The following is a 17,809-nucleotide window of genomic DNA, read 5'->3' as shown; positions in this document are numbered from 1 at the left end:
TCTCTGAGAGCCTTCTCAGCATCTTTATCTGAGCCAAATCCAGCTGCATTCCCCAACCCTGGAACCCTCCTGCTGTGCTCCCAATGGGAGAATTTTCTCTTCCAAAAAGCCTGTAGTCATTCCCTGCTGCCTCTCCTGGCCCTCTCCCTCAGTCTGCAGCTTCCTGACACACTCTGAGAACATCAGCAGCTCCCAGAGGCTGTTGTGGGACTCTTGAACCACCACCGACAGCGTTTGCTGCCTCTTTGATCTCTCCAGGTGGTGAAGGAACCACAGCACAGCTCAGATCAAACACTCCAGACTCCCCTCCCAAATCCTCTCCTGAGCTCCTCCAAATCTCTCCCTCCTGCTCTTGGAGCAAGGATGAGCCACTGAGGAATTAATCAGCTTCTCAGGGAGAGGACGGGACCCAAGCTCATGGATGGGGGTGAATCACACCTTCCCAGCCCGTTGTGTTCCCACGGCTGCAATCATGGCTCATCCTGATTTCAGGATGAGCCTGGAATCGTGGCTCATCCTGGGGCACATGAGTTTGTGGCTGGCTGCAGCCAGTGGCAGGTGCCTGGCCAGCGTCCTGATCCGTGTTCACCTGCCCTCGCACCACTGCACATGGCAGCACTGGTGCCACCTCCTTCACCCGGCACAGGTCAAAGTCTTCTGCACCTGGAGACAATCCCAAAGGAACCTCAGAAGCAACAGCTTCCTTACATTGGTCTGTCCAAGGGGTGCGACACCTCCCCTCTAGTGGAAGATGTCCCTGTTCATTCTCAGGGTTGCTGTTCCCTGAGATTCTCCTTGGGGTTGCTGTTCCCTGAGGTAATAAGGTTTTTTGTCTTCTTTAGCCCTAAGTGTTTCCAGAGCCAGAGATGACAAGCTGAGTCAGCCAGTGCATGTTTCCAAGGTTGTTTATTCTTCATTATTTATCAGTTTTCTCAGCTCTGCCAGGCATCCCTGGCAGGGTACATTATCTCAGTTCTTTCCCAGCTCTGCAGGGCGTCCCCAGCAGAGCAGGACACGCGGCAGGACTGGGCGGGTCAGAGGGTCCCGGACCCTTTGTACCATTCCCTGACCCAACCACGTCCACAAGGAACTTTTTATTTACAGAATCTTACCAATATTCACTACCTATGTTAACCTGTCATTTCTACTCTAAACCAATCCTTGTGATCCAATTTAGCAGAAAATGGGGGATGAGAACAAGAACAAGGAGGACGGGACCACTCCCCAATTCCTCTCTCTCGCCTCTTTAAACCCATAAACTAAAAATCCTAAATTCTACATTTGCACTCTGTGATTAACTAAATACTGCTTATTTTGAATTCTCTCAGCTTGTGATTCTTCACACACTGTGGGCATTCACTGCCATGGCAGGGATCAGAGGCAGTGCCCTCCTGGGCTCTGTGTGAGGCTGCCTGAGCCCCTTGGACAGATCCCAGACCCCCTGTCCGGTCTCCAAACCCTCCAGGGCGGCCAGAGGAATGTTCTAGACTCCGACAGTTCATGGCAGGGGGGTGGAATGGCATGATCTTTAAGGTCCCTTCCAACCCAAACCATTCCATTATTCAGTGATTCCAGATCTCTGACCTGGGCTCTTATTTCTCATTGCTTAGCTGGAGGACCCAGATCTCCACCATTCCAGAGATAGGATTGTGCCTCCAGGTGAGTCAAGAGCACCATCTGAGCTGTGCCACCTGCCCTGGTCCATCCCCACCACGGATCTGTTCCCTCAAAACACAGGGACAGGCAGAAGAACAACCCCCTCTCCCACCCTGCCCAGAACAGCTCCCAAAGCAGCAACACAATGACATCATGGATTATTCTGCAATTTATTGGGAATGGCAACATCCCAAGGAAGGAGGGCAGCCCACAGAGGAGGAGGGGAGGTGGGGACAATATGTCTTGCACTGTGTCAGAGGAGCTGGGCACAATTTTGGTCTCCAGAGGGATAGTCCCAGTGTGTGTGAGGTGTCCCAGGTGTCACCGAGAGCCGGGACAATGGAATGGAAGCCAGAGCTCCAGGGAAGCTCCTGCTGGGGCTCCCAAGTAAGAAAAGCTGCCCAGAAGCTCCACCCCGGGCCAGCTCATCTCTCTGGCCACCGCCTGAGGTGCTCCCTCTCCAAGGAACGAGTCCCGCTTGCCCCACACCCACCCTGACCCCAAAGGCCTGCAAAGGGAATAGCAGGATGGACACACACAGAAGCACCCCAGGGACACAGAGCAGGAGGAGAGAGGAGGACAGAGGGGTTTATACACATTTGCCACAAGAAATGTACAACACAGCAAGGAAGGCAGAGCGGCCCCTCCTGCCAGGCAGCTCCCGGTGCCGGGACACCCACGGCATCACCACCAGAACCCCGTGTGGGAACAGGAGCTGGAAGGAGCTGGGTGGGAGGGACGGCGTTCATCCATTGCAGGACACCGGAGCTGGGCTTTGGCAGGCTGGGCTGCTGTCAGCAGGACACGGGAGGTGCTTCTTTCCTTGTCAGCCTTCGGGGCTCAGAATCTCACCCCCGAAGATTTGACCGAGGTGGTGGTGACGCATCTCCGCACAGAGGAGGATCCCCCACCGGAGCCACACATCCTTCCGCTGCCGGAGGAGAAGCCCCCACCGTACATGGCTCCCCCCATGCCGCAGCTGCCGCCCATGCTGCCTCCTCCGCAGATGCCACCTCCTCCCATTCCTCCTCCCATGCCGCTGCCGCCTCCGAATCCTCCTCCCATGCCGCTGCCTCCGAATCCTCCTCCCATGCCGCTGCCTCCGAATCCTCCTCCCATGCCTCCTCTGCCTCCGGAGATGGTCGTCCTGCCCACCACCGCTGGAAGAGAAGCACAGGTTACTCACCTGCTGCCCAAAAGAACAATTTCCACCCCTTCCGAAGGAGCCCAGGGCAGATACTTACAGACATTGACGTTGGACATGCTGTCGTTGCACAGCCTGTGAGGGAAATTGGACATTTTAATTACCCAATAAAAGAGAGGTTGTAAAAGCTTTAAACTGTGTTTCCACTATCAAATCATTTTCCTGTTTCACCCTCCTAAGCCGCTTTGGAATCACTGAACGATTGGAGGAGGGAAAGGGCATTTCCTCTTTACGATGAGGTTTCTCCAGATTTCGGGTTCATTTCAAAGTCAGCAGTGACAGAGATGGGGCAGCAGCTCTGCCACCCCTGGGGAGACAGTTATGGGTCCTGGCCCCTCAAACAACCCACACAGCATCAATCATAACTTCCACCTGTCAGCCCAAAGAATTGGTTTGGGATTTCTGTCAATGTTCCGGGTGTCCAGGGTAGATCCCAACACCCAGTGGGAGCTCAGTTGTTTACCTGTTCTCCTCTCCCTCCAGCAGCTTCCTGTACATGGCAATCTCAACATCCAGTGCAATCTTGGTGTTCAGCAGCTCCTGGTACTCCTTCAGCAGGCGAGCCAGCTCCTCCTTGTCCTTCTGCAGGGCGCTCTCCAGCTCCTCCAGCTTCAACCTGGCGTCTTTGAGGGCCATCTCCCCTCTCTCCTCAGCCTCAGCGATGGCTGCCTGCAGCTGCTGGTTCTGGGGAGCACAACAGGACCTTTCTCAGGCCTCATTTTGTTCCTAAGGACCAGTCCTCAGATCCCCAAGAGGAGAAATCAGGAGGCAAACAAACATCTGCATAAAGTGAGCTTGGGGTGATGAAAGGTTTCCACCACACTCATGGCCTTTTGTGATCCAACCTGCTGCCACCTTCCCCCCAGACACCAACCAGCCCCTTCCTTTCTTCTTGCCCTCGGTCTCATCCCTGAGACACCAAACACCCCCACCTGCTTCTTCACGTTCTCGATCTCAGCCCGCAGCCTCTGGATGTTCCTGGTCAGCTCCTGGATCTCCATCTTGGTGTTGCGCAGGTTGTCCCCGTGCCGGCCGGCCGTGCTCTGGAGCTGCTCGTACTGGTGGCACCGAGACAGAGCGACCCATCAGCAACACACTCCTGGTGCCTCTGGGAGGTTTGTCCCCATTTCAAGGGTTGGGTGACTCTATGGGGGCCCACTGTTCTGCCGATGGATGCCCAGCTCAGTGTTCAGGGGTGGCTCTGGGGCTCAGTCATGGGGTTTGGACTTTGAAATGGATTTTAGTGACACTAAAAAATCATCTCTTGGCTTCTGAAAATCCACTTGGGCTGGGATTTCCTCATTAAGGTGCACTTGGGGCTGCTTTTATTGAGAGGTTTTGATGCCTTCAGTTTTAGCTTTCATATTATCCAGGTTGTGTACAGCTTTAGTATATAGCTCTGAACTTCATGTAAAGTGTTAGCAAATTCTCCTCACAGTTTAGTTGGACAAAACAATCCTTTTCCAGCCCCAGAACCAAGGGCACCACTGCAGCTTCAGGCCCCAAAAGTATAAACAGCGAATTGAGGAGAGCAACCAGGGAGGATGGGACTTCATAACCTGAAGCTGTAATTGGACAATTAACCCCAACATGTAAATGGACCAAAATGTATAAAAGTGTAAAAACTCGTGACCCATCGTCCATCTTGGGTGTGGCCTCAGCCATGCTCTTGTACTGCCTAAGGTGTATTCTTTGAAGGCCTTTTTAATAAATACCGACTTTATTCTTTTAGCACTGTCTAGCCCCTGTTTAGGGAGCCTCTCAAGGCATCAGTTTGTGCCACCTCAGTGAGTTTAGCATGCATTGGGAACACTGAGTCAGATCCCTCAAAAGCAGCTCAGTCCCTCTGGACCTTCCTTACACCACGAGCTCCAGCCCCGTTAGCTTGAGAAGGTGTCTCAGCCAGCCATAAATTACTGTGAATGCCACACCCAGGAGTCTCGGCTGCTCCCTGACTCACCTGGCTCTGGTACCAGGCCTCGGCCTCAGCCCGGCTGCTCTGGGCGATCTGCTCGTACTGGCGCCGCACCTCCTCGATGATGCTGTCCAGGTCCAGGTGCCGGTTGTTGTCCATGGACACCACCACTGACAGGTCCCGGCTGATTGTCTGCATCTGAGACAGCTCCTGCAACCAAGACATGACTCAGAGGCACCGTCTCAAGCTGAAATCCACCCAGGCACCCCATCCAACCTCAGTGTCCTTGGCCACACCACACCTGATGAAAATTGTGGCCCCCTGGAGAAGACAGAGCTCCTACCTCCTCGTAGATGCACCTCAGGAAGTTGATTTCGTCTGTCAGAGCTCCCACCTTGGCTTCCAGCTCAACTTTGTTCATGTAGGCACTGTCCACATCCTAAAGGAAAGATCCCACAGAAAAGTTTTGTTTCCTCTTGGGAATCTTTCAGGCTTGTGGGAATCACTGTCTGTGCTGAGGGTTTGTTGTTATTCACTGGGACATCATTATGTTTGCATATAATTCCATAATCATACATATAAATAATTAATGTTATGGTGTCATTCAATCATGCAAATTGAGTCTAAGGGATTCCAGATATCAGCTGGAAGACCTTAAAAAACTCCACAATTCCCATTCAAGCACAGGTAAAGCCAAATATTGAGGGATTGTTTTGTGGTGCCTGTGACTCACCTTCTTCAGCACCACGAACTCGTTCTCAGCGCTTGTGCGCCGGTTGATCTCTTCCTCATACCTGTGGAGAGGAAAAGTGCAAATTGAGTTCCTGGACTTTCCTGCCTAAGGCCATGAGAAGCAAACTAAAAGGAAAAAAAAATTCCCTAAATTAAAATATTTGAAAAACTATCACCATAAGAACAGTTGGGGAAAATTAAAGTGACCAAAAAGCTGCTTGAGCTGCTCCTGGCTCCACACTCACTTGGATTTGTAATCCTCGACGTACTGCTGCATGTTCTGCAGCTCCGACTCCAGCTGGCCCCGCTGTGCCAGGATTGAATCCAGCTGCCTCCGCAGGTTCTGGATGTAATTCTCAAAGATCACATCCAGGTTCTTCCTGGGCCCCATCGGCCCTTGCTGCTGGAGCAGCTCCCACTTGGTGGAGAGCACCTTGTTCTGCTGCTCCAGGAATCGGACCTGCATCCACGACACAGAGGACCCACTGTCACAGGGGAACAGCTCCCACCAAAACATCTCTTGCATCACTCAGAAAGATTTGCATGGTGATGAGAGAACCAATTAACTCTGGTTTTTTAAATTTCTGTTGGTGCCTAAGCTGCAACATTGGGAAAAGGAGGAAATTTCTAATAATTTTCTACTCAAAGGAGCTTTTACACATTGTCTTTACTCCAAGTCCATCCCCATCACAGGCAGTCTCTGGCCTGGATTTAAAAGCCTGGAGCTTTGAAGACAAAGAGAAGAATATATAAATGAATACTTAAATGGGAGGTTTTTTGGGCAGAGAGTGGTGGAGGAGGGAGAATCTGTGCCCGAAACCTGCGGAGGTTGGAGGTGTTGAACCTGCTTGCGAGAGTAACCTCAGAGTAAAGCTTGGTGTAACAGGGCAGATGAAAGCCCTGGAGACATCGCTTTGATCTCCTGTGGAGGAGAGATTCCCATCTCTTCCCTTAATGAAAAGGCTCTGCTCAAGCTTCTCTGCCTGCTGGGATTTAGCTCTAGAAGGACATTTCTGCACAGCTTGGAAGTTCCTCCAAATTTTGCCCTTAACCAGGCACAGTCCCACCCTCTCACCTTGTCAATGAAGGAGGCAAACTGGTTGTTCAGGGTCTTGATCTGCTCCTTCTCCTGGTTTTTAACTTGCTGGATTTGGGGGTCAATTTCCACATGGACCGGGCGCAGGAGGGTTGTGTCAATCTGCACCGGCTGGATGCCAGGGCCGCCTCTCCCGGGGCCACCCATGCCAAAGCCTGGGCCACCAAAGCCACCCATTCCTCCGCCACCCATGCCGCCACCAAAGCCACCCATTCCTCCAGTGAAGCCACCCATTCCTCCTCCACCGCCCATTCCACCTCCACCCATTCCTCCAAAGCCGCACATTCCTCCTCCTCCTCCGCCCATTCCGCCCCCAAAGCCACCGAGACCCCCGTAGCTCCCGCCGAAGCCGCCCATCCTGCTGCCGTAGCCGCCGTAGCACCCGCCCATGGATATCCTAGTGCTGCCCCCCATGTTGTGGAGGCTCCGGCTGCCGAAGCCCCCGCAGCGTCCTCCTCCTCCGAACCCCCTGGACATGGAGTACGAGCTGTAGCTGCTCCTGCTGCGGCCGCCGCCTCCGAAGCCGCCGCCGATGGCGGAGCAGGAGCTAAAGCCCCTCCTGCTGCCCCCTCCGAAGCTCCTGCAGACAGACTGACGAGACATGGCTGGTTATCCTCAAAAGAGCCAGGAGCGGAGAAGCTGAGGCGCTTGACAGGTTTGTGGGTGAGCAGGTGGGTGGAAAAAGGGAAGTCAGTCCCTCTGGCTGGAGGGCAGCGGATGCTCCCTTTTATGTGTTTTGGGAGATGGGCTGGGTCTGCATGGGCGTGAAGGAGGAGACAGGTCCTGTCTTCATCAGCGTGGTGTGGCTAAAGATTTCCATCTCCAATTTGCCAAACATTGACCCTACCCAGAAACACACCCTCTAATGCAGGAGAAAAGCAAAAAAAAAATCCAACTGGGGCTCCCAGCGCTCCATGACTAAGGAATCCTACACGTTGTAGAGCAGCAAGAGCCTCCCCAGAACACACCAGGCTTTTTTTTTTCCACCTTTCATCCACTGGGGTTGTTTCCCTGCTTGTATTTATCTTTAAATCTCTCACTCCAAAGCCCCATTGCAGGCAGGCACCGCGGCTCATGCCAAGTTGTAGCCCAGCTTTCACAATTCCCAAAACACACCTAAGTTACACCCTCAGCCTCCTTTTTACTTGGAAAATTGCCTTTGGCTCAGAGAATTGAGTTTCTCAATATACAGCCAGGGCTCAGCAAATTGCATTTTGATGAGGCTCTGCACCTTTTTGATAAATAAAACCTCACCAGTGACGAGATGCCGGTGCTGGCACTGGAAATTCATTTATTGTTGGACTAAAACACGTCCCCCTGTCTTCATGCCAAGATAATCTCAGCACTAGTGAGGAAATACCCCAGCTGGGAAACCTGTGTAGGATTTTCTGAAAGCTTCAGGACCACGAGGAGACACCAGGCACTGCTGCCGTGGTGGGACATGCAGGAAGATGGAGGGACAGCCCCGGGAATGCAGCGGGAGGAGGGATCCCAAACTTTGCTGCCCGCATTACACACCCTGGAGCAATTTAAATGCAATTAATTGAGCTCGTTTATAGAGATGTGGAAATGAGGAGAGCACAGGGCTTGGAGGAATCTCCATTCTTTCCGGCTGTTTCATTTATTTGGGTGTTTATATGCAAACATATCTTTGGCAGATATAGATTTTAGGAAGGCAGTATTTTGTCCGAATTCTCCAGTTCCAATCCCCGGCTGAGGATGGATTCCGACTGTGATCCCTCACAGAATTCCAGAATTCCAAGCAGAATGGCTTGGGTTGGAAAGGACCTTAAAGCCCATCTTGTTCCACCGCCTGCCATGGGCAGGAACACTCTCCACTATCCCAGGTGGGTCCAAGCCTCGTCCAACCTGGCCTTGGACATTTCCAAGGATTGGGCATGCACCACCCATGGAATGATTCAGGCTGACTCTGTAAGTCATTTAATACAAAAATCCATCACAGATCCACCCTTTTGCCTTGCCTTTCAAACAACAGTTGGGCTCATTTTCTTTTTTTCTAGAGAAAATAATTATTTTAATTACTTTTCAACATTTTAAAGCCACCTAGGACATATTGGAGTCCAAACCCACTGCTCTGGAGGCACCTAACTGTGCTGGCAGCCGTCTGGTGAAGCTCTCAATTCTCACAGGACACATGTTAATTAAGAGCTTCTGGAAAATCCACACCAGCAACTTCTGGTATCATCAGATGTTTAAATACCTCTAAAAATATCGCCCAGACACCCATTTCCAAAAGTGCCTTGGGACCCGGACGTGCAGCTAAACTGGCATTTCCACTGGAAAACTTGACATTCCATGTGTTTATCCCACCTCCAGGACCTGTGTGGGTCTGGGAGGACTCAGGAAGGTTTGGGGGGGGTGGATAAGGCTAAGAAAAATCATGGAATCATAGAAGTGTTAAGACTGGAAAAGACCTTCATGATCATCAAATCCTACTTTTGAAAAAATGAATATATAATATCAAAACCTCACTGTAAAAAGCAAAGGAATGGGGGGGAGCGGGGTTGGGGGTTGGACAAAGGGTTTTATAGGCAATAAATAAAAAAGTAGACAAGAAATCAATACACAGATGCTAAAAATGGGGGCTGAGGCACTGTCCCTCAATAGCCCAGGCAAGACCTGCCTCCCTCAGCATTATTAAACCTCTGGTTACGCTTTCCAGGGGGATTTTCGTTGGGATTTTTTTGTTTTTTCCTCCTCCTGTGGGCGGGATGAGACGATCTGAGAGCTCTCCCGTTCCCAGGGGAGGAGAGTTCCCGAGTCAGCAAATGGCAGGGCCCCGAGCGCCGCGCAGAGATAACGCCGAGCGTTGAGTCACGGCCGCAGCTCCAGCCAAGCTTGGGAAATCAACCCGGGTTTGGGTATCGACATCACCTCCTGGCCCAAACTGGGATGGCTTGGGTGGGAAAGGAGTGGAAAGATCCTTCCATCGCACCTTTGCCATGGGCAGGGGCGCCCTCCTGCTCCAAGCCCTGTCCAGCCTGGACTTGGGCACTTCCAGGGATGCAGCAGCCGCAGCTGCTCTGGGAAATCCATTGCAGGGCCTCCCCACCCTCACAGGGAGGAATTCCTTCCTGATATCCCATCTAATCCTGCCCTCTTCCAGCTGGAAGCCATCACCCCTTATCCCATCATTTCAGGCCCTTTCCAAGTCCCTCTACGGCTCTCCTGAAGCCCCCAGTGAAGGACAAGGACCTTCAGAGGTCACTTCCCACCCAAACTGTTCCATGATGCTGTGAAAATAAACAGGCCTTGAATAACTAAGAGGCAACCATGAAATCACAGAATCATGGAATGATTTGTGCTGGAAAGGACCTTGAAGTTCATCTTGGTCTATCCCCTGCCATGAGCAGGGACAAACCCTGATGAATCCAATCCTATTTTCAGTGGAAAACATTTTCTCCCCTCCAACCAGAGGCAGGAATTATATCGCTTCTGTGTCCGGCCTGGGAGAATTTTTCCCTAATTGCTGGTGCCATCCCAGGAACAAAAGGGGAGGGATCTTCCTGTATGTTTGTTTTAGCAACTGTCCTTTGTGCTCCTGGAGAAGCCCTTTGTCTCTCCTCGGGCAGGAGTCACTGCTGGAAGTGAGTTTGGATTGGGGTGACTCCCAGGGATTGGGGTGACTCCAAGGGGAGTCAGTGCCTTTTCATTCAACACCACTTCAAGTCACTTTTACAACTTCCCTCATGTTTAACCATGGCTCAAACCATGTCCCCACCCAGGCAGTGACAAGCCCGTGCTGGCAGCGTTGTGACATTCCATTGTGACATCCCGCCTGCCGCTGCTGGTACTGGATGTCTTCAGCCTTTACCAGCTCAGAGCAGAACAGGAGAAATGGGATGAGTCACCCCAAGCACAGACTGTGGTCGGCCAGGGATGCGATTCAAGGCCTCCTAGGCAAGAGGTCAAACCACAACAGGAGTCTGGGGATCAAAATTTATGTGAATACTCTGCTTTTGGGAGAGGTGGGGTTTGATGGAGCAGGGCAGGGGGAAGGTCTCGCGCTTCCCACAGTCTCAGTTACCTTTTGGAGATGCCTTAAGAGCAATCCATGGAACCCTGGTGAGTCCAGACAGTAGGAGAAGCTGCAGGGCTGGCTCCAAAACTGTGGATACCAAGGAATTAGCTCCAAATTGTTTGGAGGGGTGATGACCACTCTTCCTTCTCCCACCTCAACCGTGGTAGGATGCTCTAAAGCACTTGTAGCTGTGCAGAGGGCCCTGGGAGCTCCAGGTGTGGCACCGCAGTCCTGGGGCCACCTCAGAAGACAGAGTGGGCATTGTGTGGTCAGGCACAGTGGCCAGGGAGAGGTGAGACAGCTGTGGGACACCCCAAATTGGCCAACTCCAGCATGGAAAGGGCTTAAGAAGAGAAGGAGGAAGGGAAGAGTCTCCTAAAATCCACAGAGTCTGAAAGTCTGCTCAGATCTGGTGGGGACAGTGGAGGGACAAAAATCTCTGCCACGTCCAGAGATCCTGCAGGACAGAGAGGAGGATCCAGGGGCTGCCTCTTTCTCTCTGCCAGGAGTGGGCTCGTTCCCAGGGCTGTCACCAAAAACATCCCTGACAGTGTCACTGTCACCCTGCACCCAAAGTCCCTTCAACCTCCCCGGTGAGACCCTCCTTATTCCTGAAAAATTCACAAACTCCCCACATTTTTGGAGACAGAGGGAAGTGAGAGGAGACCCGGTTGCACCTTCACCCGAGCTCCTTTAAATTCAGACTTCAAAGGGCAGGAGAAAGTCAGGAAATGTTTTCAGATCTCGTCAGGAGACGAGACTTGTTCCAACATGAAACTCTTTGGTCGGGGAGAAAACCACACCAGGTTTCTGCCTCTCATGTTTATTGGGGGATTGCACATGCCAAGGAGAAAGACTTGAGCAAACACACACGATTGTTGCCATGGTCCCAAGGAAAAGGTGAACCCTGAGTAAAAATAAACATTTTACAACAGCCCGAATGAAACTTGGGGGGAAAAAGCAAACTGAAAGTCGGTTGGGTGAGAAACATCTTCAGCTGGGCCGAGGCACCAGGAGGAAATTCTGCTTTGGAGCTTGAGCTGCGGCTGATGAGCGGCGCTGATTAAAGTTGCACCACGGCTGGATCCAGCACAGGAGCCTGAGAGAGGCCGAGGCTTCCCTGCACACCCGGAGCTGCGCTTGGATCCATTCCCCTCCTGCCTGGGCTTGGGCAGCTCTTGCTGGGAGGGTGCTGCTCCACAGGCTCACCCAGCCAGTTTTGGGGCTCCTCATGGGTGGGCAGGTCCCGCTCCCCAAGGAGACCTGGGCACCTCGATGTGCAGCAGCTGGAGGGGAGCACGAGGGATTGAGCTGTTCTTGGCTGCTGTTGGGAATCTGAGTCCTTGGCAGATGGGTTTGGCCATGTTTGTCTTCTGCCCACAGTCTGAGTGGTGGTTTCAGGTGTGCCCATCACTCAGTGGTCTTTGGGGGTCATCGTGTACTTGCTGCCTTTCTCCTCTGGCTGCCGGGGTCGGGGTTGATTCCTTTCCTACACCCTCCGGGCGGTGGAGCCGCTGTTCTTCAGGATGGTGCTAGATCCCCCCACCACCACCGAGTTGGATCCCCCACCCAGGGAGCCAAATCCACCCCCGGCACCAAACCCGCCCCCTCCCAGGCTGAAGCAGACACCAGCACCGCCCGTGCTGCAGCTGCCTTTCCCGCCTCCGAAGCCCATTCCTCCTCCAAGGCACAATCCGCTGTTGTATCCGCCTCCCACGGAGCTGCTGCCGCCCACCACGGCTGCAGGGAGGAACAAAAGGCACCAGGTTACCTCTGGTGCCACCAACAAGTTTGGGAGCACCGATCCCAGCCCGCCACACTCCCGTGGGAACAGTACTTACAGATGCTGACGGAGCTCTGGCACTCCCCAGACATCCTGCAAGGGAAAGAGACGGAGCGTCAGATCCAGCCAGAGCATCTGGAGGGGTCCAGCCCCAGGAAGTCAGGATTGGTCCATTGGCACAGCCACAGGACCACGGTCCATGGCTGTGACAACACCATTAATGTTTTGTGAAGGTGATGGTACACAGTTTTCCCACTGAGTGATTGGGATACACTGGAATTCTTGCTGTACCCCACCCACCTGCACTCCTCGCCCTCCAGCAGCTTCCTGTAGGTCGCGATCTCCACGTCCAGGGCCAGCTTGACGTTCATCAGCTCCTGGTACTCCCGGAGCTGCCGGGCCATGTCGGCCTTGGCTTTCTGCAGGGCTGTCTCCAGCTCGGTCAGCTTGTCCCTGGCGTCCTTGAGAGCCACCTCCCCGCGCTGCTCCGCGTCCGCAATCGACGTCTGAATGGTCTCACACTGGAGGGCGAGACACGGGTGGGATGAGTGGGGTGGAGGCAGCCGGTGAGAGATGAAACCATGATCAGAGAAAGGTGTAATGGTTTGGGCTGGACAGGACCTTAAAGATGATCCAGAGCATGAGCAGGGACACCTTTCACTATCCCAGGTTGCTCCAAGCCACGTCCTACCTGGCCTTGGACACTTCCATGGATGGGATATGGGCCTGATGTTTCTGAAGCCTGAGGGTTGCTGGCTTTTCCAAGGGAAACTTTTCAGCAATTTTCTCCTTTCCCAGCCAAATTTGTTTAAATAGCCGTTCTTCTCATAACATTTCTAACAACTTTCCTTTCCCATAACAACCTCTCCCCCAGGTGTTGCTTTTGTTACTTAACCAATGGAGAGAGGTGTCCATTCTATGCACCAATAAAGTGCCTTTTTAGGGCAGAATGTTATAAAAAGGCTGAACTAATTGTAAATAAAACCTTCTGATTCTCTTCTGCCTCCTGACTGGAGTCGAGCATTTTTATTTTGTGTCCAACCGTGACAGATAGGGCATCCATAATTTCTCTGGGCAATAAGTGCCAGAGCCACTCAGGCTCAGCTATTCCCAGGTCTCTCCCACACCCAGCCATTCCCACCACGCTTATTTCCCTTCAGGAAATTTCTGAAGGGCATGACCAAGAGGTCCTCCCCATTACTCAAAAAAAACATGACCCCCACCTGCTTCTTCACGTTCTCGATCTCCGCCCGGATCCTCTGGATGACGCGGTTGAGCTCTGAGATCTCGATCTTGGTGTCCTTGAGGCTGTCCCCGTGCTTGCCCGCGGTCGCCTGCAGCTCCTCGTACTGGTGGGATGGAGCAGGAGGAGCACCTTGAGCAGGGCTGTGTGACCACTGTGATCCCACAGCTGCTCCCGCGTCACCGCGGGGACGCCAAGGAGAGCAAGCCTGTGCTGTATCCACTCTAGATGGACCAGCACCGGCAACATTCTGGATCTTGCCATGCCCTGAGCTGCCATCAGTAGCTCTCCCACCCCCACTGGACGCTGGAGAAGCCCAGCAGTGTGTGCCACCCTCACCTTGCACCGGTACCAGGCCTCGGCCTCGGCGCGGCTGCGGTTGGCGATCTCCTCGTACTGCGCCTTCACCTCGGCGATGATGCTGTCCAGGTCCAGGCTGCGGTTGTTGTCCATGGACAGCACCACCGAGGTGTCAGACACAGTCTTCTGCATCTGGCACAGCTCCTGCAGGTGAGGCCAACCCGGATTCAGCCCTTCCAGAGCCTCCTCGTGGTGCCACAACCCTCCCCTGTCCTGGTGTCCCTGGAATACTCACTGCCTCGTAGAGACACTTGAGGAAGTTGATCTCATCTGACAGAGAATCCAGTTTTCCCTGGAGCTCCACCTTGGTCATGTAGACTCCATCCACGTCCTGCAGCAGAAATGGGATGAGAAAACCTGCCCAGCACACGCTCGTTAATCTGAAATTTTATGGAATCGTGGAATGGTCTGGGTTGGAAGGAACCTTAAATGCAATTCCACCCCCTTCTGTGGGCAGGGACACCTTCCCAGGTTGCTCCAAGCCCCGTCCAGCCTGGCCTTGGACACTTCCAGGGGTTGGGCAGCCTCAGCTTCTCTTGGAAATCCATTCCAGGACCTCCCCACCCTCACAGGGAAGAACATCTTCCCAATTTCCCATCTATCCCTGCCCTCTGGCAGTGGGAAGCCATTCCTCCTTTTCCTGTCACTCCATGCCCTTGTCCAAAGTCCCCCTCCAGCTCTCTTGGAGCCCTTTCGGTAAAAAACAAGGACTTGACCTTCTTCAGGAGCACGAATTCGTTCTCAGCTGCTGTCCTCTTGTTGATCTCCTCCTCGTACCTGTGGATGGGAAGGAGGGAGATGGAATCTGGCTGCTTGCTTTGGCTCCGGCTCAGGCTAATGAACATTGTTGGCCTCAGACTCGTAAACTCGGCAAAAATAGATCTGCCACGAGGGAGATTTATGGACAGGGAATTGCACTGCGCCGTTCAGGACAAGCCCTGGCTCCTGCACCTGGGTGAGGAAAGCCTGGAAAGAGGAATTCTGGCTCTGCTGAAGTGAGTCCTGGCATTTGCAGCCACTCCAAGTTCCTTCTGTGAGATCCAAGAACCTTCAGCTCCTCACAGGTGTCAGGGAATCTCCTGATTTGGAAGGGACTTACAGGGATCACCGAGTTCAGCTCTGGGCCCTGCACAGGACACTCCAGAATTCCAAATGAACCCAAATTTTCCAGATGCTCGTCTCCAAATATAAAATCAATTTTCACCAGCAACCTCTTGTTGATCCCAGGTCTTGTGGGTTCCGATGATTCCCTGACTTCCTTGCCCACTGTCTTTTGTAATTCCTCAAGGGAATTAATTTCTCCAGTCTTTGTTCTACTTTTTCCACCTGGACACATTTTATGTTCGCATTTATAGGCTAAAATAAATTTTTAGATTAAAATAAATTTTTAGACTAAAATAAATTTATAGTCTAAAATAAATTATATATTATAATAACAGTAGGAAAACAATTTTTATTTTTCCTTTCCTTTTTTTACTTCATGTCAACCTTCCACAGAAATCCTCAATTCCTGAATGATATTATGTGAAGGAATCGTGAGGAAATCCACAAGGAAATTAGAGTTGGGTTTAGCAACTGATTATTCTTTGAATCATAATGTCACTGATTCTTAAGGAATTCCTTCTGGAGGAAAACAAAGAGTGGAGGATCCTCCTTCAGGAAAGTCTGAGATAAATTGAGAAACACCTTGAAAAAGCACCACTTTTCACCCAAAACATTTTAACATTTTCCAACTGTCAGAAGAAAAAAATCAATATTGACGATTGTTATCAGTATTTCTAATTTTGGGGCTGTTTGAAGTGAGATTTTCTCTCTATTTATTCACCACCAGACACCCCGAACAACCTACTTGGTCTTGAAGTCCTCCACCATGTCCTGGAAGCTCTTCAGCTCGGTTTCCAGCTGGTGCTTCTCACTGGAGAGACAATCCAGCTGCTTCCTCAGCCCGCTGATGTAGGTCTCAAAGAAGGGGTCCAGGCTCCTGCCCCCCGTTCCTGTGCCCCCCTGCTCCTGCAGCAGCTTCCACTTGGTCTCCAGGACTCGGTTCTGCTGCTCCAGGAACCGGACCTAAACAGGTGGGGAAAGAGTCGGATTCTCCCTTCAAAATCCCATATTTTTGTTGATTTTTCCCCCCATGTGTTTTCCATATTTTGTTCCCATTATATGTGTGATAACTCCCCAGTCCTGTGAAACAGGGAGGACTGGATTGGATGGGGTCAGTGGACAAAAGGGGGTCACGTCCCCTCCCCAGTTCTGGAGCCTACAAACAGGAGAAACACTTTGAACTTCATGGGTTTGGCATCTTCTTGTTCAAAATAGCCAAAAAAGTCCCAACATCTTCAAAATAGACTAAAACATCTGAAAAGTCCAATCAACTCCTTAAAAATAGCCTAAATCACTACATATCCCACCTTCTCCTTAAAAATAACCCATAACACCCCAAATCCCAACATCTCCTTAAAAATATTACCCCCCAAAATCCCACCTTCTCTTTTAAAACAGCCCTAGTCACCCCAAATCACATCTTTCCCTTAAAAGTAGCCTGAAGCACCCAAAATCCCATTAAAAATAGCCCCAAATGCCAAAAAAATTTCACCTTCTCCTTTGAAGTAACCTAATGTTCCCCTTAAAATAGCCCATTTTCCCCCAAAAACAGCCCCAAACACCTTCAGTTTATGGTGATTTGGGCAGTTCCCAGTTCTGGGTGCCACTGGATGAGCATCTCCTGGTCGTTCCCACCCTCCAGAGCCGACCCCGGAGCGAAGCCCCTCCAAACCTTGTCGATGAAGGAGGCGAATTTGTCATTGAGTTTCTTGATCTCCTCCCGCTCCTGCGTCCGAACCTTCTGGATCTCGGGGTCGATCTCCAGGTTGAGGGGGGCCAGCAGGCTCTGGTTGATGGTCACCTCCCTGATGCCACCCGGGGGGCACGGGGGGAAGCCCTGGCCGTCGAATCCTCCGCCAAAGCCGCCGCCGAGCCCTCCACCAAAGCACCCCGCACCATAGCCGCCCCCAAATCCTGCTCCAGCCCCAAAGCCGAAGCCTCCTTGCCCACCAAAGCCTCTGCAGGCACCACCAGCGCCCCCAAATCCTCCCAGGGATGTGCTTTTACTGCCCCCCAGGGAATAGAGGCTCCTGCTGCTGAAGCTGCCACCGGATCCTCGGCATCCTCCACGGGGCATGGGGCCGAACGTGACCTTGTTCCTGCCCCCGAAACACACAGAGCTGGAGCTGAACCCCTTGCCAAGAGCGCAGGACTGGCGAGACATGGTGGAGGGTCCCCAAAATTCTGAGCCAAGGGCTGAGGCTGAAGCTTGGAAGGCGAGAGGAGCCAAGTCCTGTGGGAGCAACTGCCGGGTCCCCTGTTTTTATGGGCTCAGGGAGTGGGTCTGTGCCAGGGGGGAGTGGAGATGTCATTTTTCAGGGGTTGTTTCACTCTCATTGTTTGCAGGTTTGAAAGGACGCCTTCCTCACTTTGCCACAACCATGACCTGCTGGCAAACACTCCCCAGAGAGTAAAGAAAAACAAAAGCACTGTTGGTGTTGGAGCCGAACTCCAACTCAAATTCCCTGGGCCGCGGCTGTCACTCAGCACAAAGCCCCGAGAGCTCTCTGAGGTGTCACGCCCTCGAGGGAAACCCTTGTTTTAGCTAAATCTGTCATTTTCAGCCTGACACCAGGCACTGGGTTCACTGAATTCCAACACAAACCCAGGCTCCCAGGCACACCCTCAGATGCACTCGGTTTCAACCTCCTGCTCCGAGGAGGGGTGACGTGGG

The 17,809-nt window shown here is 52.4% G+C and overlaps 2 protein-coding genes across 2 annotated transcripts; both read right to left on the bottom strand.

The window, feature by feature from the left end:
• Positions 1–1,831: 1,831 nt before the first annotated feature.
• LOC134565489 (keratin, type II cytoskeletal 6C-like) lies at positions 1,832–7,299 on the bottom strand. Its single transcript, XM_063425077.1, has 9 exons — positions 6,583–7,299; positions 5,753–5,967; positions 5,509–5,569; positions 5,119–5,214; positions 4,821–4,985; positions 3,793–3,918; positions 3,324–3,544; positions 2,901–2,935; positions 1,832–2,816 (listed from the first exon to the last, which is right to left on the bottom strand). Exons 1-9 carry the CDS (start codon positions 7,204–7,206, stop codon positions 2,497–2,499), a joined length of 1,863 nt encoding a protein of 620 aa, XP_063281147.1. The 5' UTR covers positions 7,207–7,299; the 3' UTR covers positions 1,832–2,496.
• Positions 7,300–11,458: 4,159 nt separating this feature from the next.
• LOC134565478 (keratin, type II cytoskeletal 4-like) lies at positions 11,459–17,499 on the bottom strand. The gene is made up of 9 exons (XM_063425066.1): positions 16,808–17,499; positions 15,881–16,098; positions 14,748–14,808; positions 14,267–14,362; positions 14,011–14,175; positions 13,652–13,777; positions 12,729–12,949; positions 12,487–12,521; positions 11,459–12,385 (listed from the first exon to the last, which is right to left on the bottom strand). Exons 1-9 carry the CDS (start codon positions 17,297–17,299, stop codon positions 12,135–12,137), a joined length of 1,665 nt encoding a protein of 554 aa, XP_063281136.1. The 5' UTR covers positions 17,300–17,499; the 3' UTR covers positions 11,459–12,134.
• Between the last annotated feature and the right edge of the window lie 310 nt (positions 17,500–17,809).

The sequence above is a fragment of the Prinia subflava genome, unplaced genomic scaffold (genome assembly GCF_021018805.1).
Source record: "Prinia subflava isolate CZ2003 ecotype Zambia unplaced genomic scaffold, Cam_Psub_1.2 scaffold_52_NEW, whole genome shotgun sequence".
NCBI lineage: Eukaryota > Metazoa > Chordata > Aves > Passeriformes > Cisticolidae > Prinia > Prinia subflava.
Note: the sequence above shows the minus strand (reverse complement) of the source record. Positions and strands in the feature narration are given on the sequence as shown.

Excerpts from the sequence above, each read along its gene's own strand:
- LOC134565489 (XM_063425077.1), bottom strand. The coding sequence starts at position 7,206 with ATGTCTCGTCAGTCTGTCTGCAGGAGCTTCGGAGGGGGCAGCAGGAGG. Across the intron at positions 5,570-5,752 it reads GTCGAGGATTACAAATCCAA|GTATGAGGAAGAGATCAACC; the intron begins GTGAGTGTGGAG and ends TCCTCTCCACAG. Across the intron at positions 2,817-2,900 it reads CATGTCCAACGTCAATGTCT|CGGTGGTGGGCAGGACGACC; the intron begins GTAAGTATCTGC and ends CTTCTCTTCCAG.
- LOC134565478 (XM_063425066.1), bottom strand. The coding sequence starts at position 17,299 with ATGTCTCGCCAGTCCTGCGCTCTTGGCAAGGGGTTCAGCTCCAGCTCT. Across the intron at positions 16,099-16,807 it reads TCGCCTCCTTCATCGACAAG|GTCCGGTTCCTGGAGCAGCA; the intron begins GTTTGGAGGGGC and ends CCACCTGTTTAG. Across the intron at positions 14,363-14,747 it reads AATTCGTGCTCCTGAAGAAG|GACGTGGATGGAGTCTACAT; the intron begins GTCAAGTCCTTG and ends TTTCTGCTGCAG.